This window comes from Hemiscyllium ocellatum, chromosome 20 (assembly GCF_020745735.1).
Source record: "Hemiscyllium ocellatum isolate sHemOce1 chromosome 20, sHemOce1.pat.X.cur, whole genome shotgun sequence".
Lineage (NCBI taxonomy): Eukaryota > Metazoa > Chordata > Chondrichthyes > Orectolobiformes > Hemiscylliidae > Hemiscyllium > Hemiscyllium ocellatum.
Genome location: NC_083420.1, coordinates 47,946,804 through 47,968,729, shown reverse-complemented (window position 1 = coordinate 47,968,729; position 21,926 = coordinate 47,946,804). Strand labels below are relative to the sequence as shown.

General features: G+C 43.0%; 1 protein-coding gene across 1 annotated transcript in view; it reads right to left on the bottom strand.

Moving 5' to 3' along the window:
* Nucleotides 1–602: 602 nt before the first annotated feature.
* Nucleotides 603–21,926, bottom strand: part of LOC132825493 (cytochrome P450 3A21-like) — a 41,140-nt gene continuing 19,816 nt past the window's right edge. Inside the window, exons 7-13 of the mRNA XM_060840821.1 lie at nt 17,297–17,445; nt 12,324–12,451; nt 11,024–11,105; nt 10,335–10,495; nt 3,177–3,403; nt 1,927–2,089; nt 603–1,591 (exon numbers count right to left, since the gene is read on the bottom strand). Of these exons, the coding sequence (XP_060696804.1) occupies nt 1,496–1,591; nt 1,927–2,089; nt 3,177–3,403; nt 10,335–10,495; nt 11,024–11,105; nt 12,324–12,451; nt 17,297–17,445 (1,006 nt within the window). The 3' untranslated portion in view covers nt 603–1,495. The remainder of the gene's footprint in view (nt 1,592–1,926; nt 2,090–3,176; nt 3,404–10,334; nt 10,496–11,023; nt 11,106–12,323; nt 12,452–17,296; nt 17,446–21,926) is intronic.

The following is a 21,926-nucleotide window of genomic DNA, read 5'->3' as shown; positions in this document are numbered from 1 at the left end:
CAGAATTAGAGGGGGTCAATTCAGAACAGAAATGCGGAGACATTTCTTCAGCCAGAGGGTGGTGGGTCTGTGGAATTCATTGCCACGGAGTGCAGTGGAGGTCGGGACACTAAATGTCTTCAAGGCCGAGATTGATAGATTCTTGTTGTCTCGAGGAATTAAGGGCTACGGGGAGAACGCTGGTAAGTGGAGTTGAAATGCCCATCAGCCATGATTGAATGGCGGAGTGGACTTGATGGGCCGAATGGCCTTACTTCCACTCCAATGTCTTATGGTCTTATAGTAATCAGTCTTGCAGGGATTATTCAGTAATGCAGGAATTTGCAAATGTTTTACTGAAAGACCTTTTTTCAGATTATAAACACTGACCATTTATGCTGATACTAATAAGTTGTTTACACAGTAATGAATGTAAAGTTCCCACCAGTGTTCATTCTTTGCGAGTCGTAGTGAACATTTAGGTTGTGAAACCTAGCTTCCCTTGAGCTGAAAGGTAAAGTTTCACCAGCTTGCTTGGTGAATTCAGTTCCATCCAACTCAGGCCTCAGACCACAGGCTGACCTCCCTCTCCCACCCACCCACCCACATACACACACACAAACTCAGTTTCAGATACTTTTAATCTATTTTGAATTGAAGTGTCAACTCTCTAATTATGTTGGTTGATTTGCTGCACACTTGGGAACTTTAACCCATTTGCTTCAAGTTTCCACCATTTGTAATACAATTTGAGAGCTTGTTCTATTTAGATTGCAGAATGTTGACAAATTCAACAACAATCTGTCTTCCAAGTGAGCTATCCCCTTGGCATGGTTTTCTGAAGAATAACCCTGCAAGCTCTTTTGTATACAAGGTAGCCGAAACAAAACATTAACTCATGTTGTTTACATTTTTACCACAATGCTTACAATTAGTTTTAAGAAATCCTTTAGATATATTTGCTATGAAAAATGTTATATTCAAACGATCGTAGGTAATCTAATAATTTTACAATCACATAATTATTTCTACATCTAAGATTACAAAAAAAATTAATATTCACTTGACAGATCTTTTCCTGTTGAGTAAATCACTTGTAGAACATCAGAGGGTCCCTCACTGTTTTAACAGTAGAAAGAAAAACAGTTAACATTCATGCTAATACATTTTTTTGATCCTATAGATTTAAATTGAGTTACAAGTTTTCTTGTACAGTACAACCTCGATTATCCAAACGAGACAGGCGGTGAGTATTCGTTTGGACAACTGATCATTTGGATAACTGAACTGATCGTAACAAGCGTTGTGTGCTGGTTATTCAACGTGCCTCGGTTATCTGGCAATGCACACCATAATGCCGTTTAACTAATAACTGAATGCTGAGTTGCATAATGCCATTTTTATGGGACCTTGAGATCTTGTTTGGATAATCCAAAATTCAGATAATCAAGGTTGTACTGTATTTTCATTTGATTATCTTATGCAAACACAGTCCTGTGTATTTGGACCAAGTAGTTTATTCCTTTGAATCAGCATTCACCCTTGGCACAAATTTCAGGATTATCGGCTTTTTAGGCTGCATGAATCCAGTCACACCTAGTTCTAATGGAATCTGGAATAGAAAAAGCAAAGTTAATACATGACCAACAGGAAAAATTGTGTAATATAGCTTGACGTAGGTTCATAATGTCCTCTCTCAGAAAAAAAAGTGATTCTGCATCCAAGGTGTGAGCTACAGGTTTAGTCCAATGTAAATTTTGTTTTCCTGCTTTTAGTCTTAATTTCAAAATTTAAAAAATCCAATGCCAGTGAAATAATGAACCCCTGCTTCATGATCTTTGTGCCACGTGTGGTTAAATAACACATTACAGTTGATTATGTTAATAGATGCTTCTGTTCATCCTATTATTCTCAATATTCACTGAAACATAATGATTAAATTCCTACCACTGTCTCTTCACAAGGCACAATGGTCACATGTTGCAAGACAGAGGTGAGTGCCATCTTCATTGCCAGTTGAGCAAATCTCATCCCAATGCAGTTCCGAGGGCCCACTCCAAATGGTAGGAAGGTGTAAGGATCCCGAGACTCCTTATTCTCTTCACTGAATCTAATTATATTGAGAGACAATGAGAGTGAATTATATAATTTCAAAATTTTCTAATTGGATAGACAGAGAAGACCATATTTTGAAGCTATGGTCTTGTTCAATGACTCCTTAAATTACTGATATTTCAAGTTGGTGGTTCACAGGCAATGAGTGTCAGTCCTGATATGTAGTCAGACTAACCAACTGTGGAGAAGTGTGGATGATAGCCAATCTGGATCCTCTCTACACTGAACATCTCGGTGTGAACAGATCTATTCAGAATGGTAATGGTTATGCTGCATGTCAGTGAACCCCAATTTATTAGGATCTGCAATCCTTTCCTGGTCTGGCCTCACCTTACCTGATGGATGTAACAGCTCAAGAAGTGGCTCACCTAATTCACTGTTTTAGCCATGGTTTGTGTTTATACTATCATTACAGAATAGAGGCGTCTCAGGCTACCTAAGCTATCACAACCAGTCCACCCTAGGTGGTAAATCCATTTTGATGTAAATGTAGTTCTTCCTAAGCAGAAGAAAGATACAACTTTCAACAACTCAAAGGACATTTGCAAGCGTAGACAAATGAGCAACCAGATGACAAATTCAGTGAAGCAATATACAGAAGTCCTGGAAAATTCAGCTTTAAAGTCCAGAATGTGTTGTCCGCTGAGTAAAGTGTCAGGTTGGTCTCAGTTAAGAGTGGTGATAGCGCTGTTACACTAAGTCTCAGTAACTCTGGAGCAGTGGAATACAACCAATGAATTATTGCTCCTGGCAACTTTACTTACTGGAAAGCTGGCATGTATGCATGGATGAGGACATTATCCTGCTCAGTACTGGTGAATTTCTGACAGGTGAGGCTTATGCCCTATGTCAACTGACAAGGCGGATATTCATCCTAATGACCAGGTATACAGATGGGCTTAAACTTAACTCCACAGGCCAAGGCAAAGAGCAATAATCAGCTCTGTTTCCTGGCAGTTTCAATGTTAGATGACGGACGAAATCTAAAATGCATCAAAAGCTGGTTGATCATCAAAATTCAAAAGCTTTGAGATTCTTTGAGTTATGCAGCAGAAGTGAAAATGTAAATCATTACTACATACCTTTCAGGTCTAAACTCTTCGGGCTCTGGCCAGTATTTTGGATCATGGTGCAGAACATAGGCAGGAACCATGACTATAGTCCCCTTTGGAACTGTTACCCCATTGAGCTGGACATCTTTCTTGCACACTCTGTCAATACGGGGAGCAGGGGGGAATATTCGTAGGGTTTCAGATATCACCATGTCCATATATTCCAACTTCATCACTCCATCGTATGTGGCGGGAGCCTTTGTATGATAAGAACATTTTTACCAATTAACAACAAACGTTTTTTTTATTTTTCAGAGGTCATATGTACTCAAAGGTAAGGCCAGAATTGGTTGCCCATCCCTGGTTTACTATTGAACTGAGTGGCATACAAAACTATTTCACAGGAGAGTTGAGGGTCATCCACATTATGGTGGGTGTGGAATCCACTGTAGGACTGACCAAATAGGAATCGCAACATTTTCTGTAAGGGAGATTTGTGAACCAGGTTCTTATTTTCAATGACAATTGATGATAGTTGCTATTAAGAGGATTGGATTTATATTCCAGATGTATTAGTTGCACCTAAATTACACAAGTTGGATGCAACGAGATTTGTATCCATGCCCCTGGAAGATTAAGCCTCTGCAATACCCATGATGCCACCGTTTCCTCAATGTAACATGCAGTGCTGTTCACAAAATTAAAATATTTTGTCATAGAGCAATATAAATATTTGATTATTTTATATCAGTGGAAAAGGTCATCTTCTTGGGGAAGGCCATAACTATGGGATCATAAGACTGTTATTAAGAAATCTAAGAAGGAATTCAGAAAAAACACCCTTCCTCAGGAGTTGTAGCTACGCTCAGTCAGGGGCTTGCAGAGGATAGCCATGTTTTCTAGTAACCATCTTTGTAAAGCATCCAGCCCTTGAAATTAAAGAACATGAGAATTTAAGGATATAGGCATCTGGGTCTCTTGTACATTATTTGCTGTTGAGGAAGTCAGTTATATTCTGATGTGATGTAGCATCTTGCATCTGGGGGAAGCCAGCTATGTTGGCAAAGCCTACAGCTTGGACTGCAGCATTGACCTCTTCATGGGGAAATGTGAAGGGGTGTGATCTAGTACAAAGTTTCCTCAGGAACAGCCTTGATGCATTCGTGGTTGGAAGATTGAGACATCTGAGAAAAATCCAATGGATCCTTAGAAGCAACCAGTTGCATAAAAACCTGATGACCGCTGGGATCCAATGGTCACCCAATGCTTCGGTTTGAAAGGGATGCATTGCAGATGACAGTTACTTCTTCAAAAACTCAAACAAGCTCATGAGACATGATTTCCTACACACAAAACCATACTGATTATCCCTAATCAGTCCTTGCCTTTCCAAATAATGCAAATCCTGTCCCTCAGGATTCCCTCCAATAACTTGCCCACCAATGATGTCAGGCTCACTGGTCTACAGTTCCCTGGCTTGTCCTTACCACCTTTCTTAAATAGTGGCACCACGTTAGCCAATCTCCGGTCTTCCGGCACCTCATCTTTGACTATTGATGATACAAATATCTCATCAAAGGGCCAGCAATCACTTCCCTCATTTCCAACACAGTTCTAGGGTACACCTGATCAGCTGCTGGGGATTTATCCACTTTCATTCATTTCAAGACATCCAGCACTGCCTCCTCTGTAAAATGGACATTTTTCAAGATGTCACCATCTACTTTCCCATATTCTGTATCTTCCATGTCTTTCTCCACAGTAAGCAATGATGCAAAATACTCATTTAGTATCTCCCCCATCTCCTGCAGCTCCACACATAGACTGCCTTGCTGATCATTGAGGGGCTATATTCTCTCTCTACTTACCCTTTTGTCCTTAATGTATTTGTAAAAACCCTTTGGATTCTCCTTAACCCTGTTTGCCAAAGCTATTTTACATCCCCTTTTTGCCCTCCTGATTTCCCACTTAAGTATACTCCTATTGCCTTTATACTCTTCTAAGGATTCACTCGATCTATCCAGTCTACACCTGACATATAGAGTCATAGAGATGTACAGCATGGAACAGACCCTTCGGTCCAACCTGTCCATGCCGACCAGATATCCCAACCCAATTTATACTTGCTTCTTTTTCTTAACTAAACCCTCAATTTCTTTAGTCATCCAGCATTTCCTATACCTACCAACCTTTCCTTTCACCCTAACAGGAACATACTGTCTCTGGACTCTCACTATTGAAGTCTTCCCATTTTCCAGCCGTCCCTTTACCTACGAACATCTAGCCCCAATCAGCTTTTGAAAGTTCTTGTTTAATGCCGTCAAAATTAGCCTTCCTCCAATTTAGAACTTCAACTGTTAGATCTGGTTTATCCTTCTCCATCACTATTTTAAATCTAATAGAATATGGTCGCTGGCCCCAAAGTGCTCCCCCACTGACACTTCAGTCACCTGCCCTGCCTTATTTGCCAAGAGTGGATCAAGTTTTGCACCTTCTCCAGTAGGTACATCCACATACTGAATCAGAAAATGTTCTTGTACACACTTCACAAATTCCTCTCCATCTAAACCCTTCACATTATGGCAGTCCCAGTCTATGTTTGGAAAGTTAAAAATCCTCCATCATAACCACCCTATTATTCTTACAGATAGCTGAGATTGCCTTACAAAGAAGTAACAAAGAGGACTGATGATGGCAGAACGGTGATCGTGATCTATATGAACTTCAGTAAGGTGTTTGACAAGGTTCCCTGTGGGAGACTGATTAGCAAGATTAAATCTCATGGAATACAAGGAGAACTAGCCATTTGGATACAGACCTGGCTTGAAGGTAGAAGACAGAGGGTGGTGTTGGAGCATTGCTGTTCAGATTGGAGGCCTGTGACCAATGGTGTGCCACAAGGATCAGTGCTAGGTCCACCACATTTTGTTATTTACAAAAATGATTTGAATTGAACTGAATTTATTGTCACGTGTACCGAGGCACAGTGAAAAGCTTTGTCTTGCGAGCAATACAGGCATTTCACAGAGTTAAGTCGCACAGATAAGTAAATAATAGGTAAACAGCGGCAAAAACAAAAACACAGGTACAGGCGAATGTTAAGAATTTGAGAGTCCATTCAGGATTCTAACAACAGTAGTGTTGAAACTGTGACGAAACCGGCTGGTGCATGTGTTCAGGCTTCTGTACCTTCCTCCCGATGGGAGAGGCTGTAGAAAAACATTGCCAGGGTGGGATGGATCTTTAAGAACGCTGGCGGCCTTTCCTTGACAGTGGGCCTGGTAGATGGACTCTATAGATGGGAGGTTGGCCTTTGTGATTGTCCGGGCCGAGTTCACCACTTTCTGTAACGGCCTACAATTCTGGATGATACAGTTGATGACCAGATAGTGATACATCCAGACAGAATGCTCTCAATGGTGCACCTATAAAACTGCCTGAGGAAGAAGAGACGTTGTTGGGCTTTGTAACTAGTCCATCCACATGAAGAGTCCAAGAAAGCTTGTTGTGGATGGCCACTCCCAGGACCTTGACACTCTCCACTCGTTCCACCTCTGTGCTGTTATTGTGTAGGGGGGCATGAGTAACATCCTACTGAAAGTCAGTAATGGGTTCCTTGGTTTTGGCTGGCATTGGAGAGCTAGATTGTTCTCAGTGCACCATTTTTCCATGTCTTTCACCTCCCACTTGTGGTCTGTTTCGCCGCCATCTGAGATTCGACCAACTGTGATGGTGTCATTAATGAACTTGTAAATGGCATTAGTCTGGTATTTGGTGATGCAGTCATGGTTATACAGTGAATACAGTAGGGGGGTGAGTACGTACCCCTGGGGGGGCTCCAGTATTGAGTATTAGTGAGGATGAAATATTACCCCCAATCTTCACTGTGGCCTGTGGTCAGGAAACTGAGGATCCAGTTGCAGAGAGTGGGGCTTAGTCCGAGGTCACTAAATTTAGTAATCAGTCTCGAGGGAATAATAGTGTTGAAGGCTGAACTATAGTCTTACATAGCTGTTCTTGGTGTCAAGAAGTTCTCAGGAGGAGTGAAGGGCAAGTGATATGACATCTGACGTGGATCTGTTGGTCTGATAGGCAAATTGGAGTGGGTCAAGAGTAGTGGGGAGGCTGGAGTTGATTAATGCCATGACCAGCTTTTCAAAGCACTTCATGACCACGGTAGTCATTGAGAGATGCTGCATGAGCCTTCTTAGGCACAGGGATGATGTTGGCCCTCTTGAAACGGGCAGGGACAGTGGCTTGCTGCAGGGAGAGGTTGAAGATGTCGGAGAAGACCTCTGCGAGTTGATCTGCACATGCTCTGAGTGCACGGCCTGGTACTCCGTCTGGTCCCATCATTTTCCTTGGATTCACATGAAGGAAAACTGATCTGACCTCTGATACAGTGACTGTTGGGATAAGTTCGCCAGAACTTGTTAGAATACGTGTTACCTCTCTGATGAAATTCTGCTCAAAGCCAGCATAGAAGGCGTTGAGACGGCTTGGGAGGGATGTATCATCATCTGTCATCTTGCACTGTCTCTGATTAGAACCTGTGGTGTTATTCAGTCCTTGCCATAGTTGTTGGGTGTCTGTCTGAGTCTGGGTTGGATCGGTATTGGTCCTTGGCTGTCTTAATGGCTCTGCGAAGATCATACTTGGATTCCTTATATTTGAATGGGCCTCCTGATCTGAAGGCCTCATGCCTTGTTTTTAGCAGGGTCTGATTCATCAAGGGTGAACACTTGGATTGACTGCCTCGGTATACAGTCCTCCTCACACTTGTTGATAAAGTCTGTGATGGTGATGGCGTACTCGTCCAAACTACCTGCAGACTGTTTGATTATGGCTCAATCAGCTGATTCCAGACTGCACCGGACTTGATCCTCTGTCTCCTCCGACCAGCACTGGACCTGTATCCATGAGGGGGGTCTCCTGCTCGAGCTTTTGCCTGTAAGCCAGGAGAAGAAGCACAGCATTGTGGTTGGAGTTCCCGAAATGAGGGTGGGGGATGGAACAGTAGGCATCCTTCACAGATGTGTAGCAGTGGTCTAAAATGCTCGGGCCCCTGGTAGGGCAGGTGATGTTCTGGTGATACTTGGGCAACACCTTCCTCAGATTGGCTTGACTGAAGTCGCCAGTCACAATAAACAGGGCCTCGGAGTGCTCCATCTCCAGGGTGTTAGTGATGGTGTGCTGCACATCCAGAGCTTCCTCAACCTTTGCTTGTGGTGGTATGTACACAGCAGTTAGTATAGCAGCGGTAAATTCCCGTGGTAGATAGACGGGGCAGCATTTGATGGTGAGGAATTCAAGGTTTGGGGAGCAATGGCTGCCCAGGGTTGCAATGTCCGTGCACCACAAGTTGTTGATTAAAAAGCAAACCCCTCCACCCTTTGTCTTACCCGGGGACACTGTATGGCCCATATGATGGATAGAAAAACCATCAGCCTGAAGTGTGCAGTCGGGAATGGATGGGTTGAGCCAGGTTTCTGTGAAGCAGACAGGGCAGCAGTCCCACAGTTCACGCTGGAAGCTGAGCCGTGATCTGAGTTCGTCCATCTTGTTCTCCAGAGATCATACATTTGCTCAGAGTAAGCTAGGAAGGTGGGGGTGGGGGGGGGGGGGGTGCGTCTTGAAACTGCACAGACTCAGTCTTACTATTGGATTTGGATATAAACATAAGACGTATTGTTGGTAAATTAGTAAATGACACCATAATTGGAGGTGTAGTGGACAGCAAAGAAGGTTACCTCAGAGTACAACAGGATCTTGATCAGATGAGCCAGTAGGCTGAGGAGTGGCAGTTGGAATTTAATTTAGATAAATGCGAGATGCTGCACTTTGGAAAAAATAAATCAGAGCAGGACTTATACACTTAATGGTAAGGTCCTGGGGAATGTTGCTAAATAAAGAGAACTTGGAATGCAGGTTCATAGTTCCTTGAAAGAAGACAGGATAGTGAGGAAGGCATTTGGTATCCTTTATTGGTCAGAGCATTAAAAATAGGCATTGGAACATCAATTGTTGCGGCTGTACAGGACATTGATTAGGCTACTTTTGGACTATTGCCTGCAATTCTAGTCTCCTTCCTATAGAAGGATATTGTGAAACTTGAAAGGGTTCAGAAAAGATTTACAAGGATGTTGCCAGGGTTGGAGGATTTGAGCTATAGGGAGAGGTTGAATAGGCTGGGACTTTTTCCCTGGAGCCTCGGAAACTACCATAGAGGTTTATAAAATCATGAGGGGCATGGATAGAATATATAGACAAGGTCTTTTCCCTGGGATGGGGGAGTCCAGAACTAGAGGGCATAGGTTTAGGGTGAGAGGGAAAGATATAAAAGGGACCTAAGAGACAACATTTTCATACAGTGGGAGGTGCATGTTTGGAATGAGCTGCCAGAGGAAGTGGTGGAGGCTGGTACAATTACAGCATTTAAAAGGCATTTGGGTGAGTATATTTGGGCCAAGTGCTGGCAAATGGGACTAGATTAGGTGAGGACAACTGGTCAGCATGGACGAGTTGGACCGAAGGGTCTGTTTCCTCACAGAACTGCAGTAGCAATGTGCTTTACTCAGCTGGAGGAAATTATATTGGGGACGATGAGAGTCTGGGTGTCTTGTACCTATTCCATATCGTGAAGGGGACGTTAATCTGTGATGTCTTCATGGGGAGGTTACCTGCTGGTCCTAGGCTCACTGTTGGAGACTCAGAAGAACAAGCACTGAGCTGGTGGCAACAAGTACCTTTTCAGAATTCCATGCCAGGAACTGTTGCTGTGCAGTTTCTATCTGCGTGTGGCAGATGAGTAGCAAACTGCCTGTGAATGAAGTGGAGCTAGGTAATAATGAGATGTAAATGAAGACAAATTGACCTTTCCTCTCATCTTGTCATTCAAGGCTTGAATGGAAAGTTTATTCCCCTCGACACGGAGAAGGATATTTTTTGAATTGTCATTGGCATTGTTCAGAGGCTGGGAAAATTCAATTGACACATCAGGCTTTGGAAGGGCATTCTCACAAATATCTCACTGTTAAGTCACATTGTTGTCCAGACAGGCAGACATTTTATATATTACAACAATGACGACAATTCATAAATTTCTGTAAAATGGATCAAGGATATCTCGAGGGCAGGAAAGGTGCTACAGAAATGCAAGTTCTTTCCTGTCTTTTCTCAGGCACTCACCTTGTTAGAGAAAGTCTCATCGATCTCCTGCTGCAGTTTCGTCTGTACGTCCGGGTGCATCGCCAGTTTGTACGCAGCAAATGCTAATGTACTACTACTGGTTTCGTACCCAGCAAAGATAAAGGTCAAAGCCTGGGCCAGAATCTCTGTGTCAGTCAGAGCTGCAGAGAATCAGAACCAGAAGCTATCAAAAACTCCACTTTACAATTGAGCAAATGCAAATGATGGGTTTTCAACACTAATACTTTAAGAACTTTTTCTACTAGATAAGGTGTTTAGATTTCTCCACACTGTTCACCAAGCAGTCTCAGGCCCATGATTGTATGGAATCACTGATTGGGCAACTCCCATTATGGTAACAAACAACGCATCCCAACAAGAGTTATTACGTCCTTCATGACAGATTAATATCTGTCATTTGGGGGGAAGCTGATTGGCCTAAAATCATTTTCCTTGTCTGCATCCCTTTTTGAATAGGGGGTAAACCTAAAGGAGAGAATTTAAAAAGAATGGCTTCCAGAGGGGTTGAGTCAGAACCTCAATATTTAAAGGGGCTGGGAATAGGTATCAACCAGGAAGTTAAATGAGGACACCAGAGAATGATAAACAAAAATAAACTAAGCACGAAGCATTCATTTTCGGAACAGAAACAATAATGAAAAGAATGAGAGGCTTTTTACTGACGATACCTTTGTCTCTTGATTTGCTGTCATTGTTTTGTTTGTTGGTCACCTGAGAATCAACCATCAGCTGCAGAAAATCCACCCGATCCTGAGAATGAAACAATCAAGGGCTCAGCACAGGAACAGGTTCCTTAGGAGCAATTTCCTAGTCTCTGAGATCCCACCCAAAGGTAAGACCATAAAACACAGGCGCAGAAGTGGGCCACTTGGCTCAGCAAGTCTGCTGTGTCGTTCAAGGAGATCATGGCTGATCTGATAATCTTCAATGTCTCTTTCCTGTTGTTTGCCCCTTAACCCTTGATTACCTGCTTTACCAAAAATCTCTCTCAGCCTTGAACATTCTTAATGACCCAGCCTGAACAGCCCTCTGTGGATAAAAAAAATCCACAGGTGCACTACCCTCAAAATAAAAGAAAATCCTCCACATCTCTAGTAGATGATTCCTTTCTTGAAAGAACACACCCTCGGGTACCAGATTCTCCACAAGTGGGAAACAACCTCTCAGCATCTACCCTGTTAAGCTCCCTAATAATCCTGAATGTTTCAATCAGGTCACCTCTCATTCTTCTAAACTCTTGTGAGTTCAGGCCCAACCCACCCACCCTCTCCTCATCAATTCCATTCATACCTGGAATCAACCTAATTGAACTTTCTCTGGACTGCTTCCAATGCTAGAGTATTGTTTGTTGCATGAAGGGATCAGACTGGTTTGCTGTACTTAGCTGTGATCTGGCGAGTGCCTTGTTCAGTTTTAACAAGACTTCTCTATTTTTATACTGGATTTTCTTTGAAGTATAGGCCAACTGTCCATTTGCCTTTTCTGTTACCTGGTTAGCTTGGATGTTAGGTTGTGATTTTTCATGCACGAGGATGCTATGCCACAGCGTTTTGCAGTCTTTCTCCATTTAAAATAATATGACTTCTCTATTTTTCCCAACAAAGTGCATAACCTCCATTTCCCACATTATTTCCTACCTACCAAGCATTTGCCCATTCAGTTAAGCTGTCCGTATCCTGCTGTAGACTGTACCGTGTTCATTGTTTGGCTGAAAATGTGTTGCTGGCTAAAGCGCACATTCCTGATGAAGGGCTTATGCCCGAAACGTCGAATTTCCTGTTCCTTGGATGTTGCCTGACCTGCTGCGCTTTAACCAGCAACACATTTTCCGCTCTGATCTCCAGCATCTGCAGACCTCACTTTTTCCTCATTGTTTGGCTTCCCACTTATTTTTATGTATTACACAATCTTGCCAATTGTATGTTCATTTCCCTCATTCAAGTCACTAATATATATTTTAATACTCACAGTACACATTCCGTTTTGTCTCTTTGCCTTCAAATCCTTTAGGATTTTCATAAAAAAATCAGTTGCACTTTTTGGGAAGACGCTGACACCCATTTTTTCCAGGATTGGAATAATGGAAGGAAAGAGAACTAGAATTGATGAGGCAAAATCAAAGGGTCAATAAAACCACTTGCACAGGTTTAGAAAGGAGGATATGAGAGGTTTGGGGAGAGAGAGAGAGAGTGGCAGAAAGGAAAGACTGGGGTGGGGGCAGAGAGAGGGTGGTTGAAAGGGAAGGAGAGAGTGGGAGAGGAAAAGAGTGAATGGATGGAGAGAAGGTGGGGAAGAGAGAAGGGGTGGGGGAAGAGGAAGAAAAATTTGTGTAAAGTCAACTTTTAATTACAGAATAATTGACAGCAAAATCAAATGTTTTACAAAATGCAAAGTAGGAAATATAGCAATCAACTTTCAAACAGAAATAAATAATAATGAATGGAAATGATTTCAGGTGATGCTGTTTGAGGAATAAAACATTGACAAGAAACTGAAAACTCTCCCTGTTCAAAATTGATCTTTTATACCCATCTGAGAGTGCAGATAATTTAATATTTCTTCAACGCTTGTACTTCTTGATAGTGCAGTGCTAATCAGCTCTGCATTGATAATTAATTGGATTATGTGCTCTCGTCTCTGGGGTGGGGCTTGAACCCATCACCTTCTAGGTCAGGAGCACTGAAATAAGTCCAGAGGTCAGTATCCCATCACCAAGTTACCCTTTATTTACACTTTACTGGAGCATCCTTGACACTGAAGAAAAATACTCTGTAAGGTAAGGCTTTTACTTCTTTCTTATCTTTCTTTTCCATATATTTAAGCGCATTGTTTGATTTTAGTTAGTTCATATAAAGCTAAACTTACAATGACAGGGGACCTCAGATCTGTGGCATGTGCCCCATGCTTGATGTGGGAGCTTAGGAACATGTCTGACTTTCTTGACTCTTACACTCGCAAGAAGCGTGTCCAGCTGCAGCTCTTGTTGACTGCATGACGGCTCTGAAGCTGCGGATGGACTCACTGTGGAGCATCCGCGATGCTGAGGAGGTCATGGATAGCACGCTTAGTGAACTGGTCACACCGCAGATTAGAATTGCTGAGGGAGACAGTGAATGGGTGACCAAAAGACAGAAAAAGAGTACGAAGGCAGTGCAGGTGTCCCCTGCGGTCATCTCCCTCCAAAACAGGTATACCATTTTGGATACTGGTGGGGGAGATGGCAGCAGTTGTCACGATCATGGCACCGCGGCAGGCACTGCTGTTCAGAAGGGCGGGAAAAAGACTCGTAAGGCCATAGTCATAGGGGATTCTAATGTGAGGGGAGTAGATAGGCGGTTCTGTGGCCGAAAACAGCACTCCCGGATGGTATGTTGCCTCCCAGATGCTCGGGTCAGGGATGTCACTGATCGGCTGCAGAGCATTCTAAAAGGGGAGGGTGAACAGCCAGTTGTCTTGGTGCATATAGGCACCAACGATAAAATGAGATGAGGTCCTGAAAGAAGAATTCAGTGATCTAAGAGAGAAGTTAAAGAGGAGGACTTCAAAGATAGTGATCTCGGGATTACTACCAGTGCCACGTACTAGCCAGCGTAGAAATGAAAAAATAGGCAGGATGAACATGTGGCTTGAGAGATGGTGTAGGAGGGAGGGGTTCAGATTTGTTGGACATTGGCACTGGTTCTGGGGAAGGTGGGACTATTACAAAATGGATGTTCTGCATCTGAATCAGACCGGAACCAATGTCCTTGGGGGAGTTTTTGCTACTGCTGTTTGGGAGGTTTGAAACTATTGTGGTAGGAGACGGGGAACCAGAAGAGAAACCAAGTAGGCAGCGAGGTGGAGACCGGAGACTGTAAGAATCATGAAGCTAGCATTAATAAAGGGAAGAGTAGGCAGAGAGCAGATGAGCGCAAAAGAACTGGTGGCCTGAAATGCATCTACTTTAATGCAAGGAGAATAGAGTGTAAGGCAGGTGAACTTAGGGCTTGGATTGGTGCCTGGGAGTATGACAGTATTGCAAGCACAGAGACTTCATTGAAGGAAGGGCATGATGATTGGCAACTAAATGTTCCAGGATATAGACACTTCAGACAAGACAGGGAAGGAAGTAAAAGTAGAGTTGTATTGCTGGTCAGGGGTGATATCACAGCTGTGCTAAAGGAGGACACTATGGAGGGCTTGGGTAGTGAGGCATTATGGGTGGAGCTGAGAAATAAGAAGGGTGCAGTTACATTATTGGAGGTTGTATTACAGGCACCCCAACAGTGAGTGCGAGCTAAAAGAACAAATAGCTAAACAGATTATGAAAAGATATAGAGGCAATAGGGTAGTGGTGATGGGAGATTTTAATTTTTCCAACATTGACTGGGATATACTTAGCATCAGAGGTCTGGATAGGGTAGAATTTGTAAGAAGCATCCAGGAGAGTTTTCTAGAGCAGTATGTCAATAATCCGACAAGGGAAGGGGCCATATTGGACCCGGTACTGGGGAACGAGCCAGGACAGGTGGTATAAGTTGTGGTGGGGGATTTCTTTGGGAACAGTGAACACAATTCTGTAAGTTTTAGAATACTCGTAGATAAAGATGAGAGTGGTCCTAAGGGAAGAGTACTAAACTGGGCCAAGGCCAATTATATCAAAATTAGGCAGGAGCTCAGAAATGTGGATTGGACACAGCTATTTGAAGGGAAGTCCACATTTGATATGACATGATAGAGGAAAAGATAGGTTGAAGATAGTGCAGGATAGGCATGTCATATTGAAGGCAAAGGATAGGAAGGGCAAGATTTATGAACCGTGGATGACAGGAGAAATTGTACAACTAGCCAAGAGGAAAAGGGAAGCGTACATAAGGTCGAGGCAGCTAAGAACAGAACGGGCCCTGGAGGAATATCGGAAGAGTAGGACAAGTCTTAAATGAGGAATCAAGCAGGCGAAAAGGGGTCATGAAATAACTTTAGCAAGCAGAATTAAGGAAAATTCCAAAGCATTTTATTCTTATATGAGAAGCAAGCGGGTAACTAGAGAAAGGATTGATCCACTAAAGGATAATGAAGGAAGGCTGTGTGTCGAACCTGAGAGAATGGGTGAGATTCTGAATGATCACTTTGAGGAGAGGAATATGATGAATCCTGAAATTAGAGACAGAAGTCTGGATCACGTTGACATAAGTAGGGAAGATGTGTTGGGTAGGCTAGAGGTTATTAAGGCAGACAAATCTCCAGGACCGGATGGGATCTATCCCAGGTTGCTGGGGAGATGAGAGAGGAAATAGCTGAGGCTCTGAAAGATATCTTTGTGACACCCTTAAATACAGATGAGGTGCCGGAGGACTGGAAGGTTGCTCATGTTGTCCCCCTGTACAAGAAGGGTAGTAGGGATATTCCGGGTAACCATAGACCAGTGAGCTTGATGTCAGGGGTGGAAAGTTGCTGGAGAGGGTACTGAGGGATAGGATCTATTTATATTTAGATCTATTTATATCACTGGGCTTATCAGTGATAGGCAACATGGCTTTGTGCGGGGGGAGATCGTGCCTTACCAACTTAATAGAGTTCTTCAAAGAAGTAACCAAATTGATAAATGAAGGAAGGGATGTTGACATCATATACATGGACTCAAAGTGGAGAAAGGTGACCAGTGGTGTTCCACAGGGGTCAGTGCTGGGGCTACTGTTGTTTGTAATATACATAAATGATCTGGAAAAGGGCACTGTTGGTATCATCAGCAAGTTTGCAGATGACACGAAGATGGGTGGAATAGCAGAAAGCATAAGGTACTGTCAAAGAACGCCGGAGGATATAGATAGACTGGAGAGTTGGGTGGAAAAGTGGCAGATGGATTTCAATCCAGACAAATGTGAGGTGATGCATTTAGGCAAGTCTAATTCTAGAGCAAATCATACAATGAACGGAAAAGCCTTGGGAAAAGTTGATGGGCAGAGAGATCTGGGAATGCAGGTCCATTGTACCCTGAAGGTTGCTGCACAGGTAGATAGAGTGCTCAAGAAGGCATATAGCATTCTTGCCTTCATTGCACGGGGTATTGAGTATAAGAGCTGGCAAGTCATGTTAAAATTGTACAAGACATCGGTTCAGCCGCATTTAGAACAATGTATACAGTTCTGGTCGCCACATTACCAAAAGGATGTGGACTCTTTGGAGAGGGTGCAGAGAAGGTTTACGAGGATGTTGCCTGGTATGGAAGGTGCTAGCTATGGAGAGAGGTTGAATAGGTTAGGTTTATTTTCATTAGAAAAAAGGAGATTGGGGTGGACCTGATTGAGGTTTACAAAATCATGAAGGGTATAGACAGGGTGGATAGAGACAAGCTTTTTCCTAGGGTGAAGGATTCCTTAACAAGAGGTCACACTTTCAAGGTGAGAGGTGGAAAATTTAAGGGGAATACACATGGCAAGTACTTCACACTGAGGGTGGTGGGCGTTTGGAACGCGTTGCCAGCAGAGGTGGTAGAGGCAGGCACGGTAGATTCATTTAAGGTGCGTCTGGACAGATGCATGAGTAGATGGGGAGCAGAAGGATACAGATCCTAAGGAATTGGGCGATAGGTTTAGACATTGGATTTGGATGGGCACAGGCGTGGAGGGCTGAAGGGCCTGTTCCTGGGCTGTAAATCACTGCACCCACTGACGGATTCTGAACTTCAGTGGTCCCAAGAAGTTCCTAGTAATTTGTTTGAAGAAACTGTGGAAAAAAAAGTTTCCTGGCACTCAAATGTGGAATTATAAAGATGAGTACACACAGAGAAACTCATTGGGCCAGGTTTAGTTGTGACAGGCTATTCAATAGGGTCTGCTGTTGGATCCATCCCTTCACCTTCTGCTCAAAAGCTTTTTCCCACAAAACATTGCTAAAACTTTGCAACATGACATGAGTGACACAACAGCCAACTGATGAGAGAAAAAGATGCTATCACATACCAGTAATGATCATGCTAAGGTCAAAGAGGCTGAAATTTATTAATTCTTTGGCGTTTTTTACAAATGGGTCATTGGGATTGCTGATCGAGTCGACATCCACACTGAATGCAGTGCTGGTAATCACATCCACACTAAATGCTCCAAAGAAACTGGCAGAAGAGAAATGCATTTGATACAATTGGTTAGCAGCTGAAAACAAAAATGTTATTGTCATTTGGCATTGAGGCAGAATATACTATTCCATCAAATGTACAGTTTAAAAAGAAATCATTCAGCCTAGCTCGTAGGAGACAGAGGTGGTGGTATAGGGTTGTTCTTTGGACTGGAGATCTGTGAACAAAGGTGTGCCACAAGGATTGGTGCGGGGTCCACTGTTTTCATCTTTTATATAAATTAGTTGGATCTGAACATAGGAGGCGTGGTTGGTTGTGCATGATACTAAAAGAGGTGACATAGTGGTCAGTGAAGAAGATTATTTCAGACTACAATGGATGGACCAATGGGATGAGGAGTGGCAGATGGAATTGATGGAGACAAGTTCAATTACAACAGTTAAAATGCATCTGGATGGATATATGAATTGCAATGGTTCAGAGGAATATGGGCAACATGTAGGCAAATGGGACTTGATCAGATTGGGATGTCTGGTTGGCGCGGATGAGTTTGTGTAAATGAAAATGTTTTGGGAAGGGTTTTGTTGGTGGCTTTTATTGTAGAATCCTGACCCAAAAAGTGCTGGGATGGTGCATCTCAGATAGATGCTAAGGTTGGTAATAAAGGATTACTGGTGGTCAATGCAAGTACACTTCTTCAGCCTTTATAGAGATAAAGTGCAATGATGACATTTATTTTGAGAGGATTTGAATATAAAAGCAGGGATGTACTTCTGAGGCTCTGGTCAGACCACATTTGGAGTATTGTGTGCAGCTTTGGACAACATATCTCAGGAAGGATGTAGTGGCCCTAAAGCATGTTCAGAGGATGTCTATGAGAATGGTCTCAGAAATGAAAAGCTTAACGTATGAGGAACATTTGAGGACTCTGGATCTATACTTGATGGAGCTTAAAAGGATAGAGGTGGGGGGGGGGGGGGGGTGTCTAATTCAAACATACAGAATACCAAATGGCCTGGACAGAGTAGATGTAGAGAAGATGTTTCCCTTGGTGGGATAGACTAGGACCAGAGGGAATAGCCTTAGAGCAAAGGGAACATCTTTGAGAATGGAGAAGAGGAAAATCTTCTTCAGCCAGAGAGTGGTGAATTTGTATAATTCATTGCCACATAAGGCTGTGGAGGCCAGGTCATTGAGTATATTTAAGACTGAGATAGATAGGTTCTTGAGTATGTTATGAAGATGTGTATGTACCTTTAAGAAAGTGAAGGACTTGGCAAGTACACTGAGTGCTGGAGAATTTACAAAGTAACATTTGATTGAGAACAAACAGCACTCACTGAGTTGCTGTGAGACAAAAACACAAATTCAAATTTGGCTAATCAGTTCAAATTATACCCCGAAAAATATCAAACCCAAATCCAATTTGAATTGAGTATATTGACAACCTTAAAAGCCAACAACACAATCCAATGCTTTGGGGGTATAAGACTGGGGAAAATTGAACAGTTGAGAGGAGAACTGCCAAGTCTATCATGTAAACAGACTGCTTGAATAATAGCTCTTTTAAAAGTACCTTTTCGATCAGTAACCTTTGACGCAGAAATTCCTAAGAAAAAGAAGCACAGGAAGATCCGAACAGAAGAACAAAAGCTGTCTGGTTTCGAGATAAGAAGTTTTGTAAATCTTAATTGGAAGCTTAACTGGACTAGTATTATAGAAGGGAAGGTAACAGATAAGTTAGAGTAAGGCATGGTAAATAGTTGTGAGTTAAATATTCTTTGTTATACTTTAAAAAATAAAGTTGTTAATTTTTACTTTGAATAGTTCTTGGCCACTCTAAACTTTACAGATAACTACATGAGATATATCTTTTCTGTGTTGCTGGTTTTAAGTTAAGCTGGAAGGTTTACCCTGTGTCATAACAAGTATCAAGGGGCTTAAGGTTAATGGGGAGGAAGTGAGACAACGGGGTTGAGAAACTTGTCAGCCACGACTGAATGGAGGAGCAGACTTGATCGGCTGAATGGCCTAGTTTTTGCTTCTCTGTCGTATGGTTTTATGAAAGTGACCCTTATTTCTAATTCCCATCTCCTCTTAAATTCTACCTTTTCTTACTCCTCCTCGAGTTAACCTCTGGATTCCTGGTGTCATTGGCTGTGTCCTCACAATAGTGATGCAGTGGAGGTCACAGCTGATCAACTCAAACTTGCTCCTGTATTGACTGAGGGTTTCTTTGAACAGCCCAGGCAGTGAGAGCATTGATATTGCAGTCATGTTTGCAGCTCCACTATGTTCCTGGTGGTTGCATGACTCTTATTACATGCCCAACTGTGCTTGCGTGGTCAGGTCACAGAGCAGATTAGGAATCATATGGATAGGGAATTCTTTGTCCCCAAAGCCATCCTCTGATTGTTTTAGATTAGATTAGATTACTTCCAGTGTTACTTACTTATTGTCCACCCCTCGATTCCCCCCTTAGACAAGTTGGTGGAAACAAGTCCACACCGACCCTCTGAAGAGCAACTCACCCAGACTCATTCCCCAACATTTACCCCTTCACCTGACACTACGGGCAATTTAGCATGGCCAATTTACCTAACCCGCACATTTTTGGACTGTGGGAGGAAACCGGAGCACCCGGAGGAAACCCACGCTTACACGGGGAGAACGTGCAAACTCCACACAGACAGTTGCCCGAGGCGGGAATTGAACCCAGATCTCTGGCGCTGTGAGGCAGCAGTGTTACCCACTGTGCCACCGTTCCGTCCCATTGTTGGAGGCCCATAGATAATGGGAATGTCAGGTTGTCTCATCAGGGTAGCAGGCACCCACTGACATAATGTACCATGAATGACACAAACTTCAAACTGACAGAATGGGACATCTTGTGGTTCCTATAACCCTCACTGTTCTCAGAGGGGACTGACAAAGCTTCATAGCCAATTGCAGCCGATAGCTTTCTGAACCATTAAGAATCGAGCTGACATGGCAAATCCAGGTGCCTATCCATTCTGTTTCTTCCTTGAAGTGAACACAATGCAATCCCCTTGCTTAAGATAGAGGACCTCTGTCATCTTCCAGATGAATCTATGGTCAGTGAAATGGGACACGTTGGACATGTCTTCAGATGGGAATGGCCAGGATCTAGCCACACTGACATTGGAGTGCTATCATCATCCATGTTGAAAGAGGCTTAGTTCTGGAATAAAAACTATTCATGTGATGTTGGTATTACTGGCTGATCTGGCATTTATTGTCCACCCCTCGATCCCCCCTTAGAGAAGTTGGTGGTGAGCTGCCTCCTTATTACACAGGCATCCCAGTGGTTCAAGTAAACCCACATCCCAGTTAGGGAGGGAGTTCCACTGACAGTGAAGGTACGGCAATATTTCCAAATCAGGACAATGGGTGGCACGGACCGGAATATTTTAGGTTGTGATGTACCCATGTATCTGCTATCCTTGTTCTTCTAAATGGTAACAGTTCTGGGTTTGGAAGCTGTTGTCTCAGGAGTCTTGATGAATTCCTGCAGTGCATCTTGTAAATGGTACACACTGCAGCTCCATGTGTCAGTGCTAATGTATGCATTTCTTGCACACTGAGCAGGATTGGGTAGCACACAGGTCGAGGCTAGCAAGGTGCTCCACATCTTTTTATGCATTCAGGCACTAAGGAGTCCAATTTCACAGCTCCTCCACCTTTTGTACGTTGACATTATCTGGACTGAAATTAAATACAGAGAGAAACAGCCATCCACTGTTCGGGGCTCTCTGCAAGGACTGCAACAAAACTCAAAAAGGGAGAAGTCACCTCCTGCCTCTTGAAGGAGGAGAGATAATCCAGCCCCCTGTTCTCTGGCTTGTTCTTTTCACAGGATTGTCCCAGCTCAGCAGGAAGCAATTTGGCTGATCCTGTCTGTGCCAGCCCTTGATAGGATTTAAACAAAAGATGTCAGCACCCTGAAATACAATTTTTAAATTCAATTTCTTCATGGAATGAAGCATCATTGGTGAGCCTAGCATTTATTGCTCATCCCCAATTGCCCGAGGGCTTTTAAGAATCAACCAGGTGTGTGTGTGTCTGGAATCACATGTAGTCCAGACCACATAAGGATGGCAGATCTCTCTCCAAAGCACATTACTGAACCAGTGGGTTTTTACAATAACTGAGAGCTGCATTAGATCAGCATTTTTATTTCAGATTTTATTGAATTCAAATCTCACTGCTTGCTGTGGTGGGATTCAAACACAGGTTTATCTGGGGTTCTGTATGACTTACCCACTGACATGACCACCTTGACTCCACCTTCCTCTCATTGGCATTTTACAACTATGTCTACATCTGTGCATGGCATAGGGTCTGACTGTAGTGGGGAAAAATAATTCATTGCAACCATCACAACAATTAATTTAGAAACAGTTCAAAGAGATGGTGGGAAATCTACATATTAATTCATCTACTCGAGCAGATGGGGAGAAATGTACTGTTGGTGGAAGAGTCAGGATACAGAGGAC